This window comes from Sinohyriopsis cumingii, chromosome 16 (genome assembly GCF_028554795.1).
Source record: "Sinohyriopsis cumingii isolate HCF-2022 chromosome 16, ASM2855479v2, whole genome shotgun sequence".
Classification (NCBI taxonomy): Eukaryota; Metazoa; Mollusca; class Bivalvia; order Unionida; family Unionidae; genus Sinohyriopsis; species Sinohyriopsis cumingii.
Genome location: NC_142976.1, coordinates 90,453,299 through 90,474,525, shown reverse-complemented (window position 1 = coordinate 90,474,525; position 21,227 = coordinate 90,453,299). Strand labels below are relative to the sequence as shown.

The following is a 21,227-nucleotide window of genomic DNA, read 5'->3' as shown; positions in this document are numbered from 1 at the left end:
ATCGTTAGTTACATAAATGACGTATCCCCGCAATATACTCATCTAAGATCTTCCATGTTGGCTTATGTTTCTATAAATTTATTATCGATGATTAATAGATTTTCTGAGACCGCAGTCAGAGTCGCAACAGATTCGTTTTATATTTCAAGTAAATATTTAGAACCTGTTATGAAATTTACAAGTAATGATGAACGATGGGGTTCGTGGAGAATAAAAAAGGAACTATTACACAATTATGTAGAATCAGCAGATGTTCCAGTGAGAGATTTTTATCGTAAGGGTAATAAAATATCAGAAATGTCGAAGGCACCATCGTTGAGTGATCCAATAACCAGATATAAGACAGTATATCTCAATGGACCTGGTGGATGCGGCAAAACAACTCGAACGATTAATGTTTTTAGAAATTCAGATATAATCGTGCTGACACCCACACATAGACTTGCACGTGAGATGAAACAGCGGCAAGTACAATCGTGTACGTATCATAGTTTCTTTCGGTGGCGCGGGGATACATGGACTCCTGAACGGATGGGAGAAAAATATATACCTAAAATAATTATTTGGGATGAGATATGCACGGTGTCATTGGATACATTAAAAATGTTTCTTGATTGGTTGTTGACGAAAAATACCGCCATAATAATGTGTGGCGATCATGGTCAACCTCCGCCCTTTGTTGGACCATCTCCACATGATTGGTTAAAAAATTTCGTTGATTATTATGAAGAAATAGATGATGATCATAGAGCTCTTGATGCAAATTTGAAGGAGTTTAAAAAATTAATCAGATTACAATCAAACAAAATTCAGTGTGAAATAATACGTGGAGTGATCTCAGAGACCTCAATGAGTGATTTTTTGAACTCATGGAGACCCACCGATTTGATCGTAGCAAGTAGAAAAATAATCAGAGACGATTTACAACAACAGTTATTTCAGCTGCATAAAGAACAATATTCAGAACTACCCGTTCCGTTGTGTTATAGACCATCAGATACACGAAAACAGAATATTAATGTTGATATTCCAGGACCCTTGACAGAGTCAAGGAAACAGAATCTCGTATTAAATGATATTGTCGCCGTTGATATCAGTGTGGTCGAAGATGCAATACACGCTGACAAATCTCCATGGATGTTGGGATACGCTATGACGATCCACTCGTCTCAGGGATTAACTATTTCTGATACACGAGTCTGGATTGTAGACGATCGCATCGAGTGGTCAAATTTAGTTTATTTGGCGGTATCGAGGGTCAGAAATATATCTCAATTACGTAGAATTATAATTCCTGAAATCGTTGATAAATTTAACATCATCGATGATGATATAATAAGAAAAAAATTAATCGGATACAAACAATCTGACAAAAAAAATAAACGCGACTTTGATCTTGATGTTGAATTTATTATTGAGTTAAAACAGCAGCAGAATAATCATTGCACCAGTTATAATTGTATAATGTTATGGCGGTATTCGAGTAATGATTCAAGACAATTCACCGTAGATAGAAAAGATAATAGTCGCGGTCATACACGAGAAAATACCATGTTGACCTGTCTCGAGTGTAATCGACGTCGGGGTGCAGGCACCCTTGGCGCTAGTTAAGTGATCGAAATCACCGGAGTGATCGCGGTGGTAGTTGTGTATCCGCGGAAATTATTTGTAGTTGTTCACGTGTAAATCCACGTTGAGGAGCGGCCGAATCTAATCTGTAGATTGCAGGTCTGGAAACGCCTACGTTTCTCCCGGTGGATCTTGTCACGGTAGATATTTTGTGTGTGGTAACACTCCAAATAGGATCAGTTGCTCTCGCTTTACCACCTTCAAGTTCACCAGGCTCATATAAATATCTGACTGTGACATCACCTAATATTTTTTGTTTTCCAGCATCTTTTCGTTGTGTTGGTATATTTTTTTTGTGACCGCGCTAATGGGTTTCATGTTGGTTGTTCGTGTGATCTCATTATTTAATGCAGCTATCACGCCTGGTAATCTTGCCACCCATTCGCGAGATCTTTTATCCTGAATAAATTCCCTCGCGTATTGATATCCAAATAACCGTTCAGCAAGTGTTCGATTAAATCGCTCAACAATTGCTTGATCACGGTGAATTGCAGTATGTCCTCGTCGTATTTTGGTATTATGTTGTTTCATCAACGATGATACTGGACCAAGAAATTCCTTACCAGGATCAACCTGTAGTAGCTGTGGCCATCGCAGACCACCTCGTGGTCCACCACCTTGTGGTCCACCACCTCGTTGATAAATTCGTTCAAACGCATCGGCTACTTCAGATGATGTTTTTGCTGATAGCGGCTCTGCTTCTTTATATCTACTTGCAACATCAACTACGGTTAGCGCGTATTTGTACGTTTTTCCACGCACAGTATCATGCGGTAAAAACAGAATATCAGCTTGATGAACTTCATTAGGAACACTGACATCGAAATACGAGTACTGAATTTGTTTAGGACGTGGTAGATAAATTTGCCATATTGCTTGTTTGGACAACCACGCGCTAGCAGTAGAATGTTTAACCGCCGCTGCATCAGCGAGTTTACCAATTGCTGCTTTGCCTCTCCAGTATCCTCTCGGTGAATAATAAATTGATTCCATTATTAATTACCAGCCCCAATCGCTAATTTACCTTTCATCGAGGATCTTACTAACCAATTAGCTAATGATTCTCTAATATTTTTATTTTTTATAGAATTTAATGCATGAATTAATTTTACATCTGCAATATGCCTATCTTGTAGATTTTGATTTTATAAGCTACATCATGAGCATGACAAGCTCGATCAATAGCGTTTATTGGTTCCTCGCCTGGTTTTGGTTGATCTTGATCATCGAGCCTGATATCGAGTCGAGTACCAGGACCGCAATAATTATATCCTGGTAGATGTTTTTCTCCACTATATTTAGCCCATGAAGCACCTGGAAACTTTGACATCAAATTAGCAATATCACCACCGCGCTTATTAGGTAAAAATGAAAATTTCTTTCTACCGCACACAGAACATTTTCCACCGTACGCTATTTTTTTATTTTTTGTTGTAACCGTGGCTAAATCAGTAGTTGGAGTTTTAACTCTACAGCGTAAACAATATAAATTCATGTTATAATATATATGGATATAATTGATTTCTCAGCAACTCGGCAACGAGAGCCAGTTAAGCATCATCCTGCGCTACCGAACTCCATCAGAATGATTATCATAGGACCATCTGGATCGGGTAAGACGCAATTATTACTTAATCTGATAATGAGATGGTTGAAATGGGATAAGTTGTATTTAGTAGCACCATCCGTTGATGATCAACGATGTTATGATGTACTTAAAGATTTTAATGAAAACGCGCGATTACTGGATGAAGATAATGATGTTATAGAGTTTATAACCGATATTGATGAAGCACCATCCGTAGATTCCATAGACGGATTTATTAATAATTTAGTTGTATACGACGATGTGATGCTAGATAAACAATCAAATCCAGCCAGAATATTTTCCCGAGGTAGACACAAAAATACAGACGTGATCTATGTTACTCAACGATATACACAAATTCCGAAGGTGATCAGAGACAACTGCAACATTTTAGTTGTGTTTAATGGCGTAGACACCCACACGTTGCGAAATATTCATCAAACTTGGTGTGGTGGTGACATGGATATAATTAAATTCAAAAATTTCTTCTCACGAGCGCAAGCTACTCCGCATGGATTTATAACAATAAATTTACATGATCCAAGAACAAGATATCGTGTGGGTATTGATAAAATATTTGGGTAACAGGGGGAGCAGCAGAGAGGGTACCTACCAACGTTGGTCGTCAAAAAAATAAACAAGAAATAAATAAACACGTAGAGTACTTTATTTTTTCAGCTACTATTTCAAACTGAGGTTTTATTAGTACAATCGTCCATTACAGAAATAAAACATCTCAAGGAAAAGTTCATTTGTAAAATCTTGACCTTTCTACGAGATGATTTATTTGTTTGTTTTATTTGTTTTGTCGGAATTCTATGGTCTGTTCACCCTTTCTGCTGCTTGGGACATGAGAATTTTATTCACTCGGTCAATACACGGTTGCCAGGAGCATATCGTAACTCCATTCAAAGTGAAAATATGTGTATTTGCATGTGATATAAATAAACCATATTTATTTTATACTCGTTGTATATATTTATTTTATACTCGTATACATTTTTCATTAAAAGGAAATTCGTCAAGAATGGTTTCCTTTTAATGAAACATTTATACATCTCCTGGTATATCATTGATACAGCGTACATACTACACATATACTCTATATTGTAAATTATTCCATACAATTATCTTCCTTCGTACACGGAAAAGACAGTGGAAACGCGGCGTTCAATTCAGAATTATTTTAGTAAAATTTTACATTCTGCTAAATTATAATTTTTAAGAAGTGTTATATGTACAAGTTAAAAACAAAATGTTAAAAAAAATGTATGTCACTCATCTACCCCAATCAGAGCTGAATATCCATACAAGAGATAAAGGAAAATGAGCGCGACTTCTTCTGCACGCGACTGTACCTTGATTCCCCCTGCAACAGAAATAGTTCAATCCAACACCAACTTTCTTGATGCTGAACTGCCATTGTAAAAGTCCATAGCGATCGATAATTTTCGAATTTAATTTTTTATTGCAATTAATGTGCAGATCACTCAAAAATCACTATTGATTAAACTTTATAACCACATAACGATCAAAGTGTAAGACTAAAATTAATTTTTAAATTTATATCAGTAAATGCATGTACATGACCCGTGGGACGTTTACTATAAATGTATACATGAATGTATATTTCATTCCAATGATGCAGTTTATTACTATATATAGGTTATTTCGATATATATATATATATATATATATATATATATATATATATATATATATATATATATATATATATATATATATATATATATATATATATATATATATAATGGGAGTATGTGTTAGTGGGTGTGAGTGTACTAGTATGTATATCAACAAGGTAATTTCAACTTGTGTGACTTCGTTCTGTAAGCGCTGAAATAACTCCAGTCAGTTGTTGCATAGTTTGCTCCAACGAAGTGGTAATTGCTTTTGTTATTTTTTGCTCCAATGCCATGTTGTTCGCTTTAATTTCATCTTTTATCTCACGTGTTTCTTCAGTAAGGTTTACTAAATTTTCTTGTAGCATTGTGAGTGTCTGCTTCTGTTCCAGTATTTGTTCCTCTAGATTTTTCTGTGACATTCTCATAAGATCAATTTCTTGACTTTGCCTTGAATAAATGATTTGATCTGATTCAACAATGTCTGGAAAACTCTTGAACATCCTATTACTGAGCCCAAGCGGTTCAAAGACAGCATTAATTGGCGTAAATATAAGCATGCATCCTGATTTTCTATTGGTAGTTCCACCAATAAGCAGTCCAATTGCTTCAAGATCTCTAATATTTCCCTCATTACAGATGAATACCAATGCTCCTGAATCACCTGGCTTTGCCAATGTTTTGCCACAAGGTTTTACCACCAACTGTTTGAAAAATGTTGCATTCGGTATGTTATCTACTTCATTCCCTGGCTGACCGATAATATTTATTTTCCGAACTGATACTCCTTCCCACACCATAAATCCACGCGTAATACCCGTAACACTCCCATACTTGATCACCATGCATCCTTTATTCGAAATATTTAAATCCTCTCGAATCTTTCCACTATTATACATCATTGGCTGTTCTTTTGTAAAGCCTGCATGTAAAAAAAAATCGTAGCTAAATTTGAGAAGAAATGTCATTATTTATTGTATACTTAAGTGTAAAATATAGAAACTTATTGGCGAAATAATATTCATATTTTATTTCATTCCTATATTTTCACATGACAAAAATATATCCTTATATTTTCATATGTGAACATATGTTCTTATATTTCCCATGCGAAAATATAGGATTTCCCATTACGCCATGTGACACGTTATTGAGTATTCCCCAAAAATTATACCTGAAGCAACAGAAACGAGTACTTTATGAGCTAAAATAAATAAGTAGAAACTGCCCTGCATTACCGAAATGGGAATTATTCTTTGATAAGAAATTTGACTAGATGCCGTGCTCATCTCTCTGAAGCTATTTCCCCTTCACGACAACGACATGCTGAATCAGACTTGCATTGTTTTCAGATAGGTTCAAATATTATACAAATTGACATAAAATGTAATTTACTGAAATAGATTAGGTCCACCCAACCCTGCTACTCTCTTAAGTCAAGTATAGTTATATGATCAGCCTTTGAAAGTGCGGTGATTTTACGAAAATGGGGTGGCGGTTCGCGTGTTGTTTCGAAGAGTGAGTTTAATCTTTTAAACTTCGATTCTAAAGCATGTCTGGTATATGATAAAAAGAAGTTTCTTTTCCTACTTTAGGTATATTTCATCTTGTGGTACGAAAAACTATATATCTTAACTCGTGGCTTCGCCACTAGTTACAATATCATGTTGATCGTATAACACGGTGAAATATATCCGTTATTAGTGTACGAAAAGAAAATATCTTCTATATATTATAACATGAATACTGTTATGGATGGCAATATCCCCTTAAAATGTCGACTTTCTGAAATTTTTTTCGTATAATGATCACGAACTGTTTTTTCATTTTCTAATTTTCCGTGGAGAGCAAATTAACTTGGAGATAATTAATATTGAATTCGTCACGTTCTGGCAGATGAATTTTATAAAAAAAGTGACTTTTTCAAAATGATTGACAATGACACAAATTTCATACATAACTAATTATTGGCAGAATTCTCAGTATCCTGGATAAAACACAACACAAACGCCCAAAATTCTGTGCAACTAGTCTCGCATTTATGCTTCTTCAGGCACACGAAATGTTTTGAAAGAAAACAGATCACACACACACACACACACACACACACACACACACACATATATATATATATATATATATATATATATATATATATATATATATATATATATGACAGGATCTAAAATATACACGAGCCTCTAATGAAACCTGAATCATTAAAATAATAGAACAAAATAGAGACAAACAGTCATACATATAATTCTATTGTTATAAAAGATATACAGTATATCAGTTCTTTAAAAAAATGAACAACAAGAAAAAAAGTATTCAAAACCCAAAGAAACTACAGCAAGGAACAGCTATACAGATATAGCACCTAGCAAGACATCAGTAAACCAAAGATTCAACATAAACAGGAATTGTATAATTTCAAACAAGAATCAAGATGATGAACAACAGCGAAAAATCTTGACTCCCCAGGGCTCAACAAAGACATGATGCTTTAAACACAGCAGAATGTAAAATAGAGAAAAATATAATTCCTTTCACAATACAATATAATCATTACATACTACAGGTCGTGTAATTAATAAGTATTACAGTCACTCTCTACTCGATTTTTCTTTCATGCCAATAGATATTGTACATGGTGACATCAATAGACTCATAAAAGAAACTTATTGGATTGATAAGTTAATTACTTTGTATTCTAATGGCGTTAATGCCAATGCACTATATACAATTGTATATTTTGTTTAAATTGATATATTGTATATCCTTTATAACAGTATAATTATATGTATGACTGCCCAAAATCGCCTTATATCAGTCATCCATTTGGCAGGAGCCTAATAGCCAAATGTAGGAACCAGTCATCGTGAAATCTGCAGCAGCAGGACGAATTCCGTAGACATTTCTTCAAACCCTGTGGATTGCATACGTAATGGCAAGAATTATTTCATGGTTTCTTTATCTGCAGTACTGTTGAAGGGGTTTATTAAATATATTCATATTGCAGTCAAGAGTGGAGAAAGATAAAAAAAGAGTTTTTTCTTTTTCTAATGGTGACTTGTCCATGATAGACATCGATACGTTTATATTAGCTTTGATAAGAACATGGATTTGTACAGTTCTTTCATCTAACTGAACATTTGTATTCTTGTTTGAGTATGCAGTCTGTGACAGTATCTATCCGTTCCTATTAGGAGATGGAAATTTAATATACCGATCCAAAATGACAGAAAAATACTTTCTGGTTGGATATTGTATTGGTTTGGCGAATTTAAATAGACAAAATAAACCCCGGTCAGGAAAAGATCTTATAGAAACAAAGTTATGGATGAACTAACTTAGTAGGGTGAACAAGGTACCTGTTATTTATATCTCAGATATAGCCGATGAGATATTACAACGATGTTTTAGCTCAGTGCTTTATACTTGGTCCAAAATTAAAGAAAGTTAGACATTATGAATACATTCCATGAAATATATTCACATGCTTTTCCAGAATCGATTAATAAAAGTATATCTGGAATTTGTAACTCTAAGGTATTTTTATTTAAATAACGGCAGCCATGTTTGACTTGGCATAACTTTAATAAATGTAATAACTAGAATCCTTTCCATCAAATTTGGCCAATTGTTTGAAGAAGCCGTTTCAAGTTTATGTAGCTTTAGTAGAGGCAACACACATTTTTGGTGGACGTTTTAGCATCTTTGTATACTTTTTAAAGATCTTATCGGAATTACCCTTTTTATCAAATTTACACAGATTTTCTTGATCAGCTTTTCATACAAATACCGTTTAAATGACTATTAATTCCAAAAATATTAACGTTCATAGTTATGGTGGATCAACGTCATTTTGTATACACATGCATCCCCTATTAACACGAGAAGTTCTGTCAAATTTAATGAAATTATGTTGAACAATTGTTAATAAGATTTCATTCAATTTTTTTTTTATTTTTAATAATAAAGACCATACTTGATGGTGAGTCAGCGTCATTGTACAGAACTGAAAGGTTCCTTTCAGGCAAATCTTTTTGTGTTTTTGAGAAGTAGCTTCGAGATTTGTTTTAATATTTAACAATAGCGGCTATATATGATGTGGAGCGGAATCATTTGCACAGACATGAAAGTTCTCTTGGAAAGGACGCTTTCTGCCATATTTAATAAAATTTTGTTCAGCGTTTTTTAAAAAAAAGAAATAGTTGCAATATCTCTCAGTTTTTAGTAAAAGCGGCTCGATCGGATGGCGGATTATTATTTCCTGCACAGCATCTAAAGTCCCCCGATTTTTGTCAAATTTGGAAGAACGTTGTTGTGATGTTTTTGTGATGCAGCTGTTTGAAGTTGCTTTAAAGTTTTAGACACATTGATTATGCTTAATGCCAAACCACGTGATCTGTAAATGATTAAAACCATTCATCTCAGGGCGATTCCGGCCAAAATTAGTTCTAAAATTGTCCGGGATTATTAATAAGAAGCTTCAAATAGGTAATAGTAACTACCAAATATTATACATGCCAGATAATACACGCAGGGCCCAGGACAACACGGGAATGTTATCTAACATGATAATAGAACCTCACGAATGGAAATAATGTGAATATATTGATTTGGATTTCCTCGTATCAACACGTTCATTAATCCCGTGCTCATATATCAGATGTCCTGACATTTATTCTAGCATAAGGTACTCCATTTATTTAGCAGGTCTCTTATTTAGCTAAAAAACAATAATCATAAATAATGAGATCTATCAAAGAAAGTCCAAACATTGACCGGATTCAAGGGTGTAGATGGGTAGATTATGTATTTTGAGGTAAACAAATGAATAGATTTCAATGTAGTCACCATCTTCCGCTTGCAACAAAGTCAATTTTTGTTATCATAAGTTAGAACAAATATGTTTTTCCTTCAAATTTGATATTAACAAACCTAGCAAACTTAAACCCTTACCTTAGGTTACTTCAATCTCGATTGTTCAGTTTACAATCTTCTGCAGTGCATATGGGATCAATAGCTTTTAGCGGAAGGTGTTAGGTAGCTCATAAAATGTTACAAATTATCATTTATGTATTCATGGACACATACACAGTTGTTAAAATTAATTCTAGAATACATGTTGGTGGATCAAAATCAGCTACTTGAATAAACCCTCCATGAAATTGACTTTAAATTCACTTTGAGTTCCTGGAACTGGCGAATTAGAAGAAACATAACTGATCTTTCACTGTAGATTATTGCCCAAAGAACATAAAGGCCTAGAGAAGCAAACTATTTTATTTCTGTTGTACATTCTGTTCACCCTTACCGATATCTGTAGAGCTATCCAAAGGAAAAAGCCCCGCATCTGGTCTTCTTGCATCATCAGTGATTTCAATTACCGCCACATCAACAGAAGTTGTAGATTCATTGCCCTCCTCAAACACTATCTGACGGACGCGTCCAAATGCATCTGAAGTGTTTGGCGAAGGCTGGTATATGTTTATTATTCTATGTCCAGATGCAAGGTCATCGTTATATTTACGTTTATTTCCTACATTCATTTTGACATACTTCTGTCTCTCCTTTTCACTCAAGACCACATGGGCAGCTGTAATGCAGCCGATTTTGTTTCCAGGCAGTTCAACAAACCCACCAAGGGTCCCAGATTGTTGCCCATTTGGTGAAATACAGCAACCCATTCTTAACTTAGGAAGCCAATCACCTGCTCTTTTTCCTCCATGAAACACAAACTCACCCTCTCTTACATCCGTGACTATTCCATCAATTTCCGTTGGCAACTCCTTCTCGCCTATTGGGATGATTCCCTTGACAGGAACGTAGAAGACAATGCATATTGTTTCCATCAATGTCAGACTACAGTTACAGCCATTAAAGCCCTTTGCTTTAACAGAGGATGCAGCGATAATGCTAAGATTACTATGCTCCAGCATAAGTCTCTCTGTATTTCTTGCAATACAATTCAGAACACGTTCAATGGCCTCATGTGTGGTACTTATATATAACTCAGACCGCTCTGAAATAAATGTTTCCTCGTCGTTGGGCGTATGTTCGTACCGATAGACAATTTCGTAGTCATGAAATAAGCTGGGGAGGTTTGACTTCTCTGTTATCCGTGTGTGTTTGCAGAGATTAACAACAAACAAGGGATTATATGGGTTATGCATTCTATATCCACACCATACACTTGTTGCATGGGGGATTTCTTGGCTCAGCAGATTAGACATCCCTCTCAGACGACTTTGAACATCCTTATTGTATCCACATTCTTTTACTGCAAACATCATGACAGTTTTAGCTAAATACCTTCTCTCTCGAAATATCTCTTCAATCCCACTACATTTTTCTTCTCTACTGATGTCCATATCATGAACTATGTCTGCAATGTGGAAGAATGAATATATACATATATATGTTTGGGTTTATGTCATTTGTATTTTAAACTATATAATTCAATGGCAAGCTACAACTATAGTAAAATACATATACACTACGTTGTAGGAGTCTTATTCATAATGCTAAGGTCAAGTCAACAACTTATTAGGTTAAATACACCACACATTAATTTAAATGGAGGTCAGGTAAACATCACGTGAAATTAGGAATGCATTTGCTCTGTAGAGCTATCATGCACATCCTAGTTTTTGATTAGTTGAATAGCTTGAGAAACTCATAACATAACTGTAGAAATATTTCAAAACCATACGATATAATGTTCGCGAATCGTTTAGTAAATCAGATAGTGTTGATTTGGTGCGTATATATAGATACAATCTGTGAATTTTGTCAAGGACATCATTATTTAAAAATTATATTAGATTATGTGAATCTATTCACTACTGTAGTGATATTTAACTTTCACTGGATTACCTTGAAGTAAAACATATTTGGATTTAGAAATGCGATTCTTCAGTATGCTAGCACGGTAGCACATAACTATATTAGAACCTTCATTCAGAATACCTTTGGAGAGTTCCCGGATTAGTGCGAAATCGGAAGCATAATTTATTATTATATCATATGAATTCATACACTGTAAGATATTTTTAGTTCTTCCACTCTGTTTGATTTTATATTTTATATAAATAAATGTATATTTTGGAACATCGAATGCTTGTTCGGTTTACTTTGTCTTGTTGCTTAAGTTTAAGCCACGAGACGTAACGTAATTCCTGATCGTCCGGAATTTAAACCCCATTTGAATATTTTCGGGAATTGAATTTTCATAAAATATTTTAGAAGTTTTCATATATCAGAGATTTTAATATTTCAAAGATCTTTTAACTTTACATTTCATTGGTTTTTAATTTTAGTAATCTCTGGCATTTTGATAACTGAGAAATTAATAGTTAAAAACCATCTTTCATCATGACCTTCAAAATAAAGAATTTCATAGTCGATCCTACCCACGATTAATTAGAGTCCTTTAAAAGGGTGAGTTACTTGAGCCTTCCAGGCATTATGATCTTGCTGTGGCGAAGGCTTTCCTGGTGAAGCAAGAGGTCGGAAATATTTTAATACTTTATTTGGTTTATTGATAAAGTTTCTGTCTAGTTTGGTATCGAAGGAAGTATAATTAGAGACGCTTCAGCTTCAGCGGAAACTAATGCAGTTCTACGAGGAGGATAGAGAAAGAGAAAGAGAAAGTGAAAACAGAGAAATGCAAGAAAGATAGGAGGAAAGAGATGCAGAAATACAGAAGGTACAAACTGAGTACGAAAGGCAAGAGGCAAAGGAAGAGATGGAAAGACTAGATAACCAGGAAGAGAAAGGTAAGCAAATACAGAAAGACCAAACACAAATACAAATGCAGTAGATACAAATGGAATTACAAGAGAGAGAGAGAGAGAGAGAGAGAGAGAGAGAGAGAGAGAGAGAGAGATTAAGAAATAGAGAAGAAAAATGGAGATAAGGAGTATAGACTAATGAAATTGGAACTAATCAGCAAGGGCACTCTCATGGAAATACAGGTAGACTTGACAATATATATTTTTGTTTTTGTATGTGCTATTTTACCTTTCGTATCAAATAGTGCAATTTCACCTAAGGACAAAGGTATAGATTTTTTGTGTTATCACATTAGCACCGAATACATCATTAGATACTATCTTCTGTAGAAACGACCTCGGTAAATGCTAACACATACATGTGTTGTTATACAAGAAATAAACGATCTGTCTACATCAAAGATATGTCTATAGGAGAATAATAACGAATTTTTATCTGAAGTAAAAATTACCCAAGAACAACAAGTAACATATCACTCAAGAGACATGTTTTAGATTATTATACGAATATCTAAACGAAATATCAATAAGAAAGTTTTGTGGGTTAAGTGAAAACGTTTCTCCTTTTAGACTGATAAGGATGAAGGTAAGTTGCAAATAAACACAAGAAAGAGTGATTCATAATTTTTTAAAATTATAACGATATTTTCCCACAATTATTCAGTATATAATTATCCTGTTATGAAAATCATTCAGAAACATTTTGCATTTCTAAAATTAATTTGATCTGAATTGATTGCTTTGAATATTACCTGATCATCAGATATAAAGTAAATGTAGTTTCCGCGCATGTACATTTTCTTTTACTTTGAAAGAGTATAATATGGTATGTTGTTCAATCCTATTTGTTCGAATCGATACAGATAACTAAAATAAGTGTCAGCAATATGTTGTGGTCATTTAATTTGAATATATAGTCGCTTCCATAGGACATGATAATGTATTTCAGTCATTCCTCACATCTTCTTTATGACTGCAGTTTAAATTTTATTTTCACCTTTATATGAAATGAACGAAAATCCTGCCAGGTAAATTAATGACATTTGGCATCTGATACAAACGAAAAGGGTTTGCTGAAATGTGATACTGCTGTGGGACTGAAGTGGTGGTGGAGGGGGGATTATGTATATTCAATTTGTATTGTGTTATCGATTTTTGTCCAGGTTTGAATTAGGAGTCTGTGCATTTCTAACTAATGCCATTTTTCTAAAACACGTTAACTTGGATTTGAATACAGGATATTGTTTTTTCTGTTTGGAGATAATATTATATACTTGATTTCTGACAGGTTCGCTGCTAATATTTAAGTAAACAGATCTGACCTTGTTTACAAAGTTTAAGGAACTTTTCATCAAGATGACCGTGTATGTTTAGAAAAATGGTTATTGCGGCATAGGTCAAGTGGGGTCTATAAAAGTTTGTTTACATGAGAACAGTACATTCCAATTTTAACATGTCAGGTACAATCAGTCCTTTTGTTGTGTTTAGTTATACCTGAAAGGATTTATTTATTTAAATTCTTCAATGGACTTACAAATTGCTCATTGTCTTTTGGGCAAAAGCATTATTTTTGGATAAGTTTTACTTGATTCAATAACATTCTGGATTAAATCATTGAAATATATCAAGACTATTAGTATATTAGCTCATTCGAGGCAAATAGGTATACCAGCATATTCAAATTTGGATTTCATTCATAAGACTATTGGAATTCATTCGGAACACTCTATCCATTTGGATATGTGATAGCATTTAAGATCATTTGGAATTTAATCCTAATAATATGCGTTACATTTAAATTTCGACTTTGTATTCTTGGGAAATAAATTATTTGTTGAGTGTTGCTAAACTTGTTAGTTTTCGCTTCTTCTGTTACTTAGTTTAAGCCTGTAGAGTTGTAACAAACTCCAGCCTAACACAAGAGATACAACATAAGTATCTAGGCAGGCAGCCATTACAAGATTAACTGAATAAATTTTGACTGTTGAGTACAAGTGTGTTAAGACAAGAAAAATACTGAATTTAGTAAATTATGTTGTAATTAGACACAACATTTAGTTTTTATTTAAAAGTAAAACCGACTAATAAATTATTGGAAGTATATTTTCAATACAAAAGAGAACCAAAAGAAACTGTAGAAGTTCCCGATTCAAATACACACTTTCAAAATAGAAGCAAAATCTATTGATCAACAGAATATGTTAACCCGATAACAGTGAGTAAATTATTTGAATACACATCAAGCAAGAGCAAAGACCAGTACATGTTAGCTTTCGCAGTGCAATTTTAGTTTTTCGTTGTCTCTCTTATCTTATGATTTATTCAATTCCTCTGTTGTATTAACACATTACTCTTGGTTTTTATACACATTCGTTACACCTCCGGCATTTTGCGTTTTTTTATATTTCATTTCCTCCATCAGATTTTCTCTGTTACATTAGTAACGTTTTACAACTAGTGTTTATCCTTCGAAATTCTCAACCATATTGCAGAAGGACAGCATCTCGTTTGAATATGAGTGTACCATTTATTTCAGTATTTTAATATGATATGACAGTTTTCTAATTTCAACATGCCCAAAAAATATCATATAAAAGGCATACTGGGTTTTAGTTCATTTAAATGGTGTAAAATCACTAATTTTGGTTATTTTGGTTTTGAATTTGTTTAGATTCAAGGTATTATGAATGAGTTAAACTCTTCATTCAAATGTTTTGTCTCGGAAAATGCATAATTGCAGGACTCATGAAAACTACTCGTCTTCTCGTACTGTGACGATACAAATTCGCACCCTAAGAAAAATTCAGAGCGAATTTGTTCTTTCAAGTGTGTCTGGACACTCTTACTTTTTAACTTTCCTTGCTTTTAGCAATACAATTTTTCGAAATGTAAACATTTAAACCCAATTTTAGAAGTCTGTTTTATTTTCTTCATATCGGGCGCATTCCAGAAAACAGATATCGCGAAGAAGCTCACAGTGTTAATATTGCAGCTTCTCCATTATCCCCGTGGAGATATCATTTATTTTAATGGATTTTAGTTCTGCTGGGTCTTATCTGTCGAACAATTCATCAAAATGTTCTTACTGAGGATTATTTTTCATTTAATTTTTCATTCTGTCGGTCTGCAAACTATTTTCAATTTTGGTTTGTTTTTATTATTATCTTGTCATTCAATTTAGTTTTCTTGCCTGCTGTGTAGAGCTAACTCTTTTTTGTTAAACATGCCATAAATATGTTCTACCATTAAATCTGCTAATTTGTGAACAGCATGATCGTCTGGTATATCTTGACAACATTTTGAATATTTCCTTGCTAATGCTAGTTATGTATCAATTTGCAGAGATGGATGAATATTTTGAAATACATTTTCACCAATTTGGAATCAGGAGTTCTAAATTTATAAGTTGCCAATAACCAAATCGTTTATACAGGAGTCATGTATATGGATCAGTGAGGGAGGTAAGTGTATTCATAAATGTGGCTTTGACAAAATCTTACCCCATTGTATGGATTCATTTAAAATAAATACTTCCAAAATTGTGGTCTTTTGACTTCTACTTAAAGTTTCTACTACACTAGCTTTTAAATCGAAATAGTTGAACAAGATTCAACCAAAATCCCAAATACTACTGTTATAAAACTCTTTTCCGTCTTCAAGCTTTGTCTTTCTTCGGTTTTCTGTCGTTGAAAATTTCTTTTAATGCATTATTACTTTTAAAACATTTTGTTTTGCTTTTGAAACAAACGTATATGCTGAAACCATTGTCAAAATCTACACGTTTCTAAACATATGTTTTTCTTGGTTTGTATATGAAAATACCTGCCTGCCACTGGTCAACCCTGTTACTTGCATAAGCGGTTATGCGTGAAAATCTTTTCCTAAAATGCTTCTGTAAGAAGGTGTTGAGAGTTTGTTCAGTTCCGTATTCTTTGAAACATTCCGACAATTTTGTACACGAGACAAATTGTATGTAGGAATTATCAACAGGCCAGCCGGACATCATCAACAGCTAGGATGTGTATTTCAATCCGTATGCAGGTTGTCTTTAAACCTTTTAAACGTGCACGATTTTGACATTCCTTTGGTTGCTTTATGTGGCGCTTTGAATACAACTATCCATATATTCTGTCTCCGGCATTGCTGTATCATTGTATACTGACTACTGTGATTTTATCTTTACTGGTGCCCACAATTGCTTCAATTTTAGCATGACCTAGAATTGGGATCTCGTTTTGAAAGTTTGCATTTCTTAGGATTGTGTTTCTAGTTATCATTTTTCATTCTTTGCAAAACTATCTACAAATATACGAAGTTGTCTTCAAGTTTTTTTTAAAAAATTAGCAAATGATTTCACCAATGCAGAAAATGATCATTTCCAATAGGAGATCTGAAAATATAATGTGGACATGATGGATATGACTGGCCGGATCATTGCTAATCTGCACTATTGTTCCCCGCCTAATAAGTAGCATTGAGATTTTTGCCTGTCGTTTTCCTCAATCCCAGGTTGGTAGTAGCCCGATTTCATATTCAAATTATACCACCACAACTATCGCCGATTCTGGGTAGTGGTTGAGAATCTTTGACAATGAAGTCATTTAATTATCGAAAGTCACAACAGAACCTTATTCAATCATCAGTTCAAGTCACCATTACATTTAAAGTATTTTGTTTACTTTATGGACATTTGATATAAACCCCATCTTCTGCCATTTTTTTTTATTTTTATTCTCAGCAACTTGTCATTTCGCATGTGGTATGCTGCGGGATCCTTTGTTTTAAACAGATTTTCCATCTCTTGTTACAATTTCATGTTTTATCACAATTGAACGAGCCATGTCACTTGATGATGCAGAAAAATATTCTGATGTTTTAACAGGAATTAGTTTAAATTTTCATTGTTTGTTATACCGAATGTTAGAAAATCTCTTAAACATTCCGATGTTCTGGTACTTATTAAACACTTTCCTTATCCCTGTTAACAGCTGTGTACAAATTTAACTGGTAATTATACAATAACAGTATAATTGAGCTTCTTTATTTCTCCTAAATTTGATATTCTGGGACGAACGTATCCATCTTTATGATGTATTGAAACTCTTGCTGCTAGCAACCAGCATTCTCCACATATTGTGAGAATCGTTGAATTGACAGGTCACGTGATTTTTCTTTTCAAATAACTTCAGTTTTTGGAAGATAAGTTAAAACATTTCTACAGCACATGGTTCTCCCTTTATCTGATTTTATATGACATGGTACGTTTTCTCCTTTTACACTTAAATAATCTATACTGATAATAGGTTCATATTTGAATTTCGTTCATAACAAGCGTATCTTCTTATCGATTGTCTGCTAATATTATTCATGCGTAAAATTACGAATAAGGGATATAACTTCCTCCAAAGGTTACCATCGAAAGGTTGACTTCATCCTGGTACAGTTAAAAGCATACCTTTTACTGTAGTCACCTCATTTTGAGAGTTTTATGTCCAAGATTGTACTACCTCGCTACTAAGAATTTTAACATTGCTTCTCTGTAACATAACAGAGAAACAATAGTTTAAACTACCTTTATCGATTTAGACCCACAGGCTCGAGTTATTTCCGTTCAATGAAATATGGCCTGTTTATCAATGCTTTCCTGTTTGTTTCAATAACATTTTATTTTCGTCCCGAACTCTCCAATTGTCCTGTGTTATATGTTGCGAGGAAAGAGTCCTAGTAGACAAAATGTCGAGTGTTGTGATGTTACAATGAAAGCTCCGCGACCTGCACTGGTAATGGCTTCTTGGCCCAACCGTCATTGTACCAATCTTAATATTTTTGTCTGGAATGTTTTGATGATAGCTAAGATGCGGATCACAAAGCAATTAGGAATGAACATGCTTAGATAAAATTATATTAGTATAAAATTTAGAATTACAAATGATTGATTTAATCTGAACTTGGGATTATGTGTGTGATGTGATTTGGATTTGCAATGTAGCTTTAACAAATGTTCAGTCATATAGCTACGATGTCTGCAGTGTGACAGTTTATTGTGATGTCTAGGGCACACATATGGCATGCTGTTCCGACCAGTCACGTTATCCTGACACCAGACCGACCATATATGCATGATCATACTAGCGTATTAATAGGGGGGAGAATGCAATTTTGTAGTTATTTCCATTCAGATTTTGATTTGAAATTTAATTATTTTTATATATTGTACATTTGTTTGTTTCTATGATAAAGTTATAATTCTGTAAATATATGTCTCGGTCAAATTAGAAACATGAAGTACCTTGTTGATGTGAATACTCGGTTTTGTATCGTGTGATCACATTACTATCCAAGCCTGCGACGTACAGAAGCTCTTGATCATGATCCCAGAATATGCTGCATAGATCTAATGGCATCTCCTTCTTGTATATAGTCACTAGTTGACCTCTGTCTGTTAGATGATGTATACAGGGATGGTCCTCCATGCTCTTCGGGTCCGACAGAAAAGGAATTGGGTACTTATAATTACATACAAATATAAATCCCTTTGTATCCACAGTTATACCATTGGGATAATTTAGGTCATTATGTTTGTATATAAATGTATGTTTACTAGGATCCCAAATATCTATTCCATATACACCAGTTTCCGGGGAGCCAGCATAACAGGAGACATAAATCATGTTGATTTTTGTGGCCAAGTAACTCAAGAACCCTTTACACACCTGGTATATTGTGTCAGCATGTCCGTCAATAAGGGACACACTGCACCAGCATATATCAGACTGTTTCACACCACAGATGATAAGTTTATCTCTGTATTTGACTGCTGCATGGCAGTAATCAAAGCTTGGGTTCACATGTAATGTCCTGACGCGTCTTATCACTTCTCTGTCACATGTACACTGTAATGACATGATTTCAATATTCCTGTTATACAGAATTGCACAGATGTCCACGTCATTTATAAGACAGATTCCAAGGGGTCGTGATTCGAGTTTATCAGATGTTGCCAGTAGTTTCCCATTCTGGCGTCGGTGAAGCCGGATATTGGAAGCCTTCTTATCTACGATTAATATTTTGTCGCCGGACACAACAATACCTCTGTACTCGTGGTAAGGGTCGTCTGTGAACATAAGATATAATATCAATACACGTACGTTATCAGCACGGACCACAAAATACTAAAATGCAAATATTAAAGTAAGAAAATGACTCTTATATAACACAATATGATGCATTTCATTATATTTTTGATTTTAAACAATAATTAAACCACCACCAAATCCGTCATTGGCGTCGTCATCGTCCTTTAATTTCTTCTTCTTCTTCTTCTCCTTGCTATTCGTGTTCTTCTTCTTATCACTATTATTATTATTATTATTATTATTATTATTATTATTATTATTATAATTATTATTAATTATTATAATTATTATTATTATTATTATTATTATTATTAATTATTATTATTATTATTATTAATTATTATTAATATTATTATTATTATTATTATTATTAATTATTATTATTATTATTATTATTAGTATTATTATTATTATTATTATTATCAATTAATATTATTATTATTATTATTATTATTATTATTATTATTAATTATTATAATCATTATTATTATTATTATTATTATTATTAATTATTATAATTATTATTATCATTATTATTATTATTATTATTATTAATTATTATAATCATTATTATTATTATTATTATAATTATTATTATTATTATTAATTATTATAATTATTATTATTATTATTATTATTAGAAAAAGAAGAAGAATAAGAAGAAGCCAAATAAGACGAATTTGAAAGAAAAGAAGACGATGATTTTTATGACGGACGTCACATTGAACCAGTAATCACATAGTCCTCATGTTCTGTACGGTATTGTAGTAAATTAAAATATATTTAGTTTGACGTTACATATGGCTTATTAAAACAATACTGTCCAGAGTCCAAATAAACTAACTGTACTCTAGTAACCGATTCCATGATGTAAATAATGCTGTCCCTCTCTCATTTTCAAAATAAATTGTGATACAAACATATAGTAGTGAGTGTGAAATATTAAATCTATAGTAGCATTCCATGGAAGTGAAGAGAAAACATTCAGTAAAACATTTTTCATGGAAAATATAATGCAGTCAACCCCGATATAGACAATTATCTCATTCTTGCAAACATTTTTGTATCCATTTTGCGTGTCCAAATAATCAGAATGTAATTTGTAGGGGTATAAAACATCTGCGATTTACACAATTAAAAATACAATCAAGAAAAAAAATTAAAGATAAAAACGGATCTTTCACCTAATATGTATATGTCCGTCTTAGCTTTAGGTCACATTCCTAAATGTATGTGATGCCCAGAGTTTTTCAAGTACTGTAAACGTCTACATTCTACATTGTATCCTATTCGTCATACTCATCACGTTGGTTTAACTAACTACTGCCCGAACACTGCTTGGGGAAAATGCCACATGATAAAACCATACGCTTTGGTAACTGTATCACACTAGATTTAGACGGTATTGCTACAACCTTTTTCCTCTCAA

General features: G+C 33.4%; 2 protein-coding genes across 2 annotated transcripts in view; both read right to left on the bottom strand.

The window, feature by feature from the left end:
- Positions 1-5,001: 5,001 nt before the first annotated feature.
- Positions 5,002-19,306, bottom strand: LOC149780981 (uncharacterized). The gene is made up of 3 exons (XM_089936445.1): positions 18,952-19,306; positions 10,184-11,254; positions 5,002-5,782 (listed from the first exon to the last, which is right to left on the bottom strand). The coding sequence occupies exons 1-3, from the start codon at positions 19,133-19,135 to the stop codon at positions 5,046-5,048; spliced, it is 1,992 nt and encodes a 663-aa protein (XP_089792571.1). The 5' UTR covers positions 19,136-19,306; the 3' UTR covers positions 5,002-5,045.
- Positions 19,176-21,227, bottom strand: part of LOC149780980 (uncharacterized) — an 18,950-nt gene continuing 16,898 nt past the window's right edge. The window contains exons 2-3 of the mRNA XM_089936257.1: positions 19,318-19,776; positions 19,176-19,195 (exon numbers count right to left, since the gene is read on the bottom strand). Of these exons, the coding sequence (XP_089792383.1) occupies positions 19,176-19,195; positions 19,318-19,776 (479 nt within the window). The remainder of the gene's footprint in view (positions 19,196-19,317; positions 19,777-21,227) is intronic.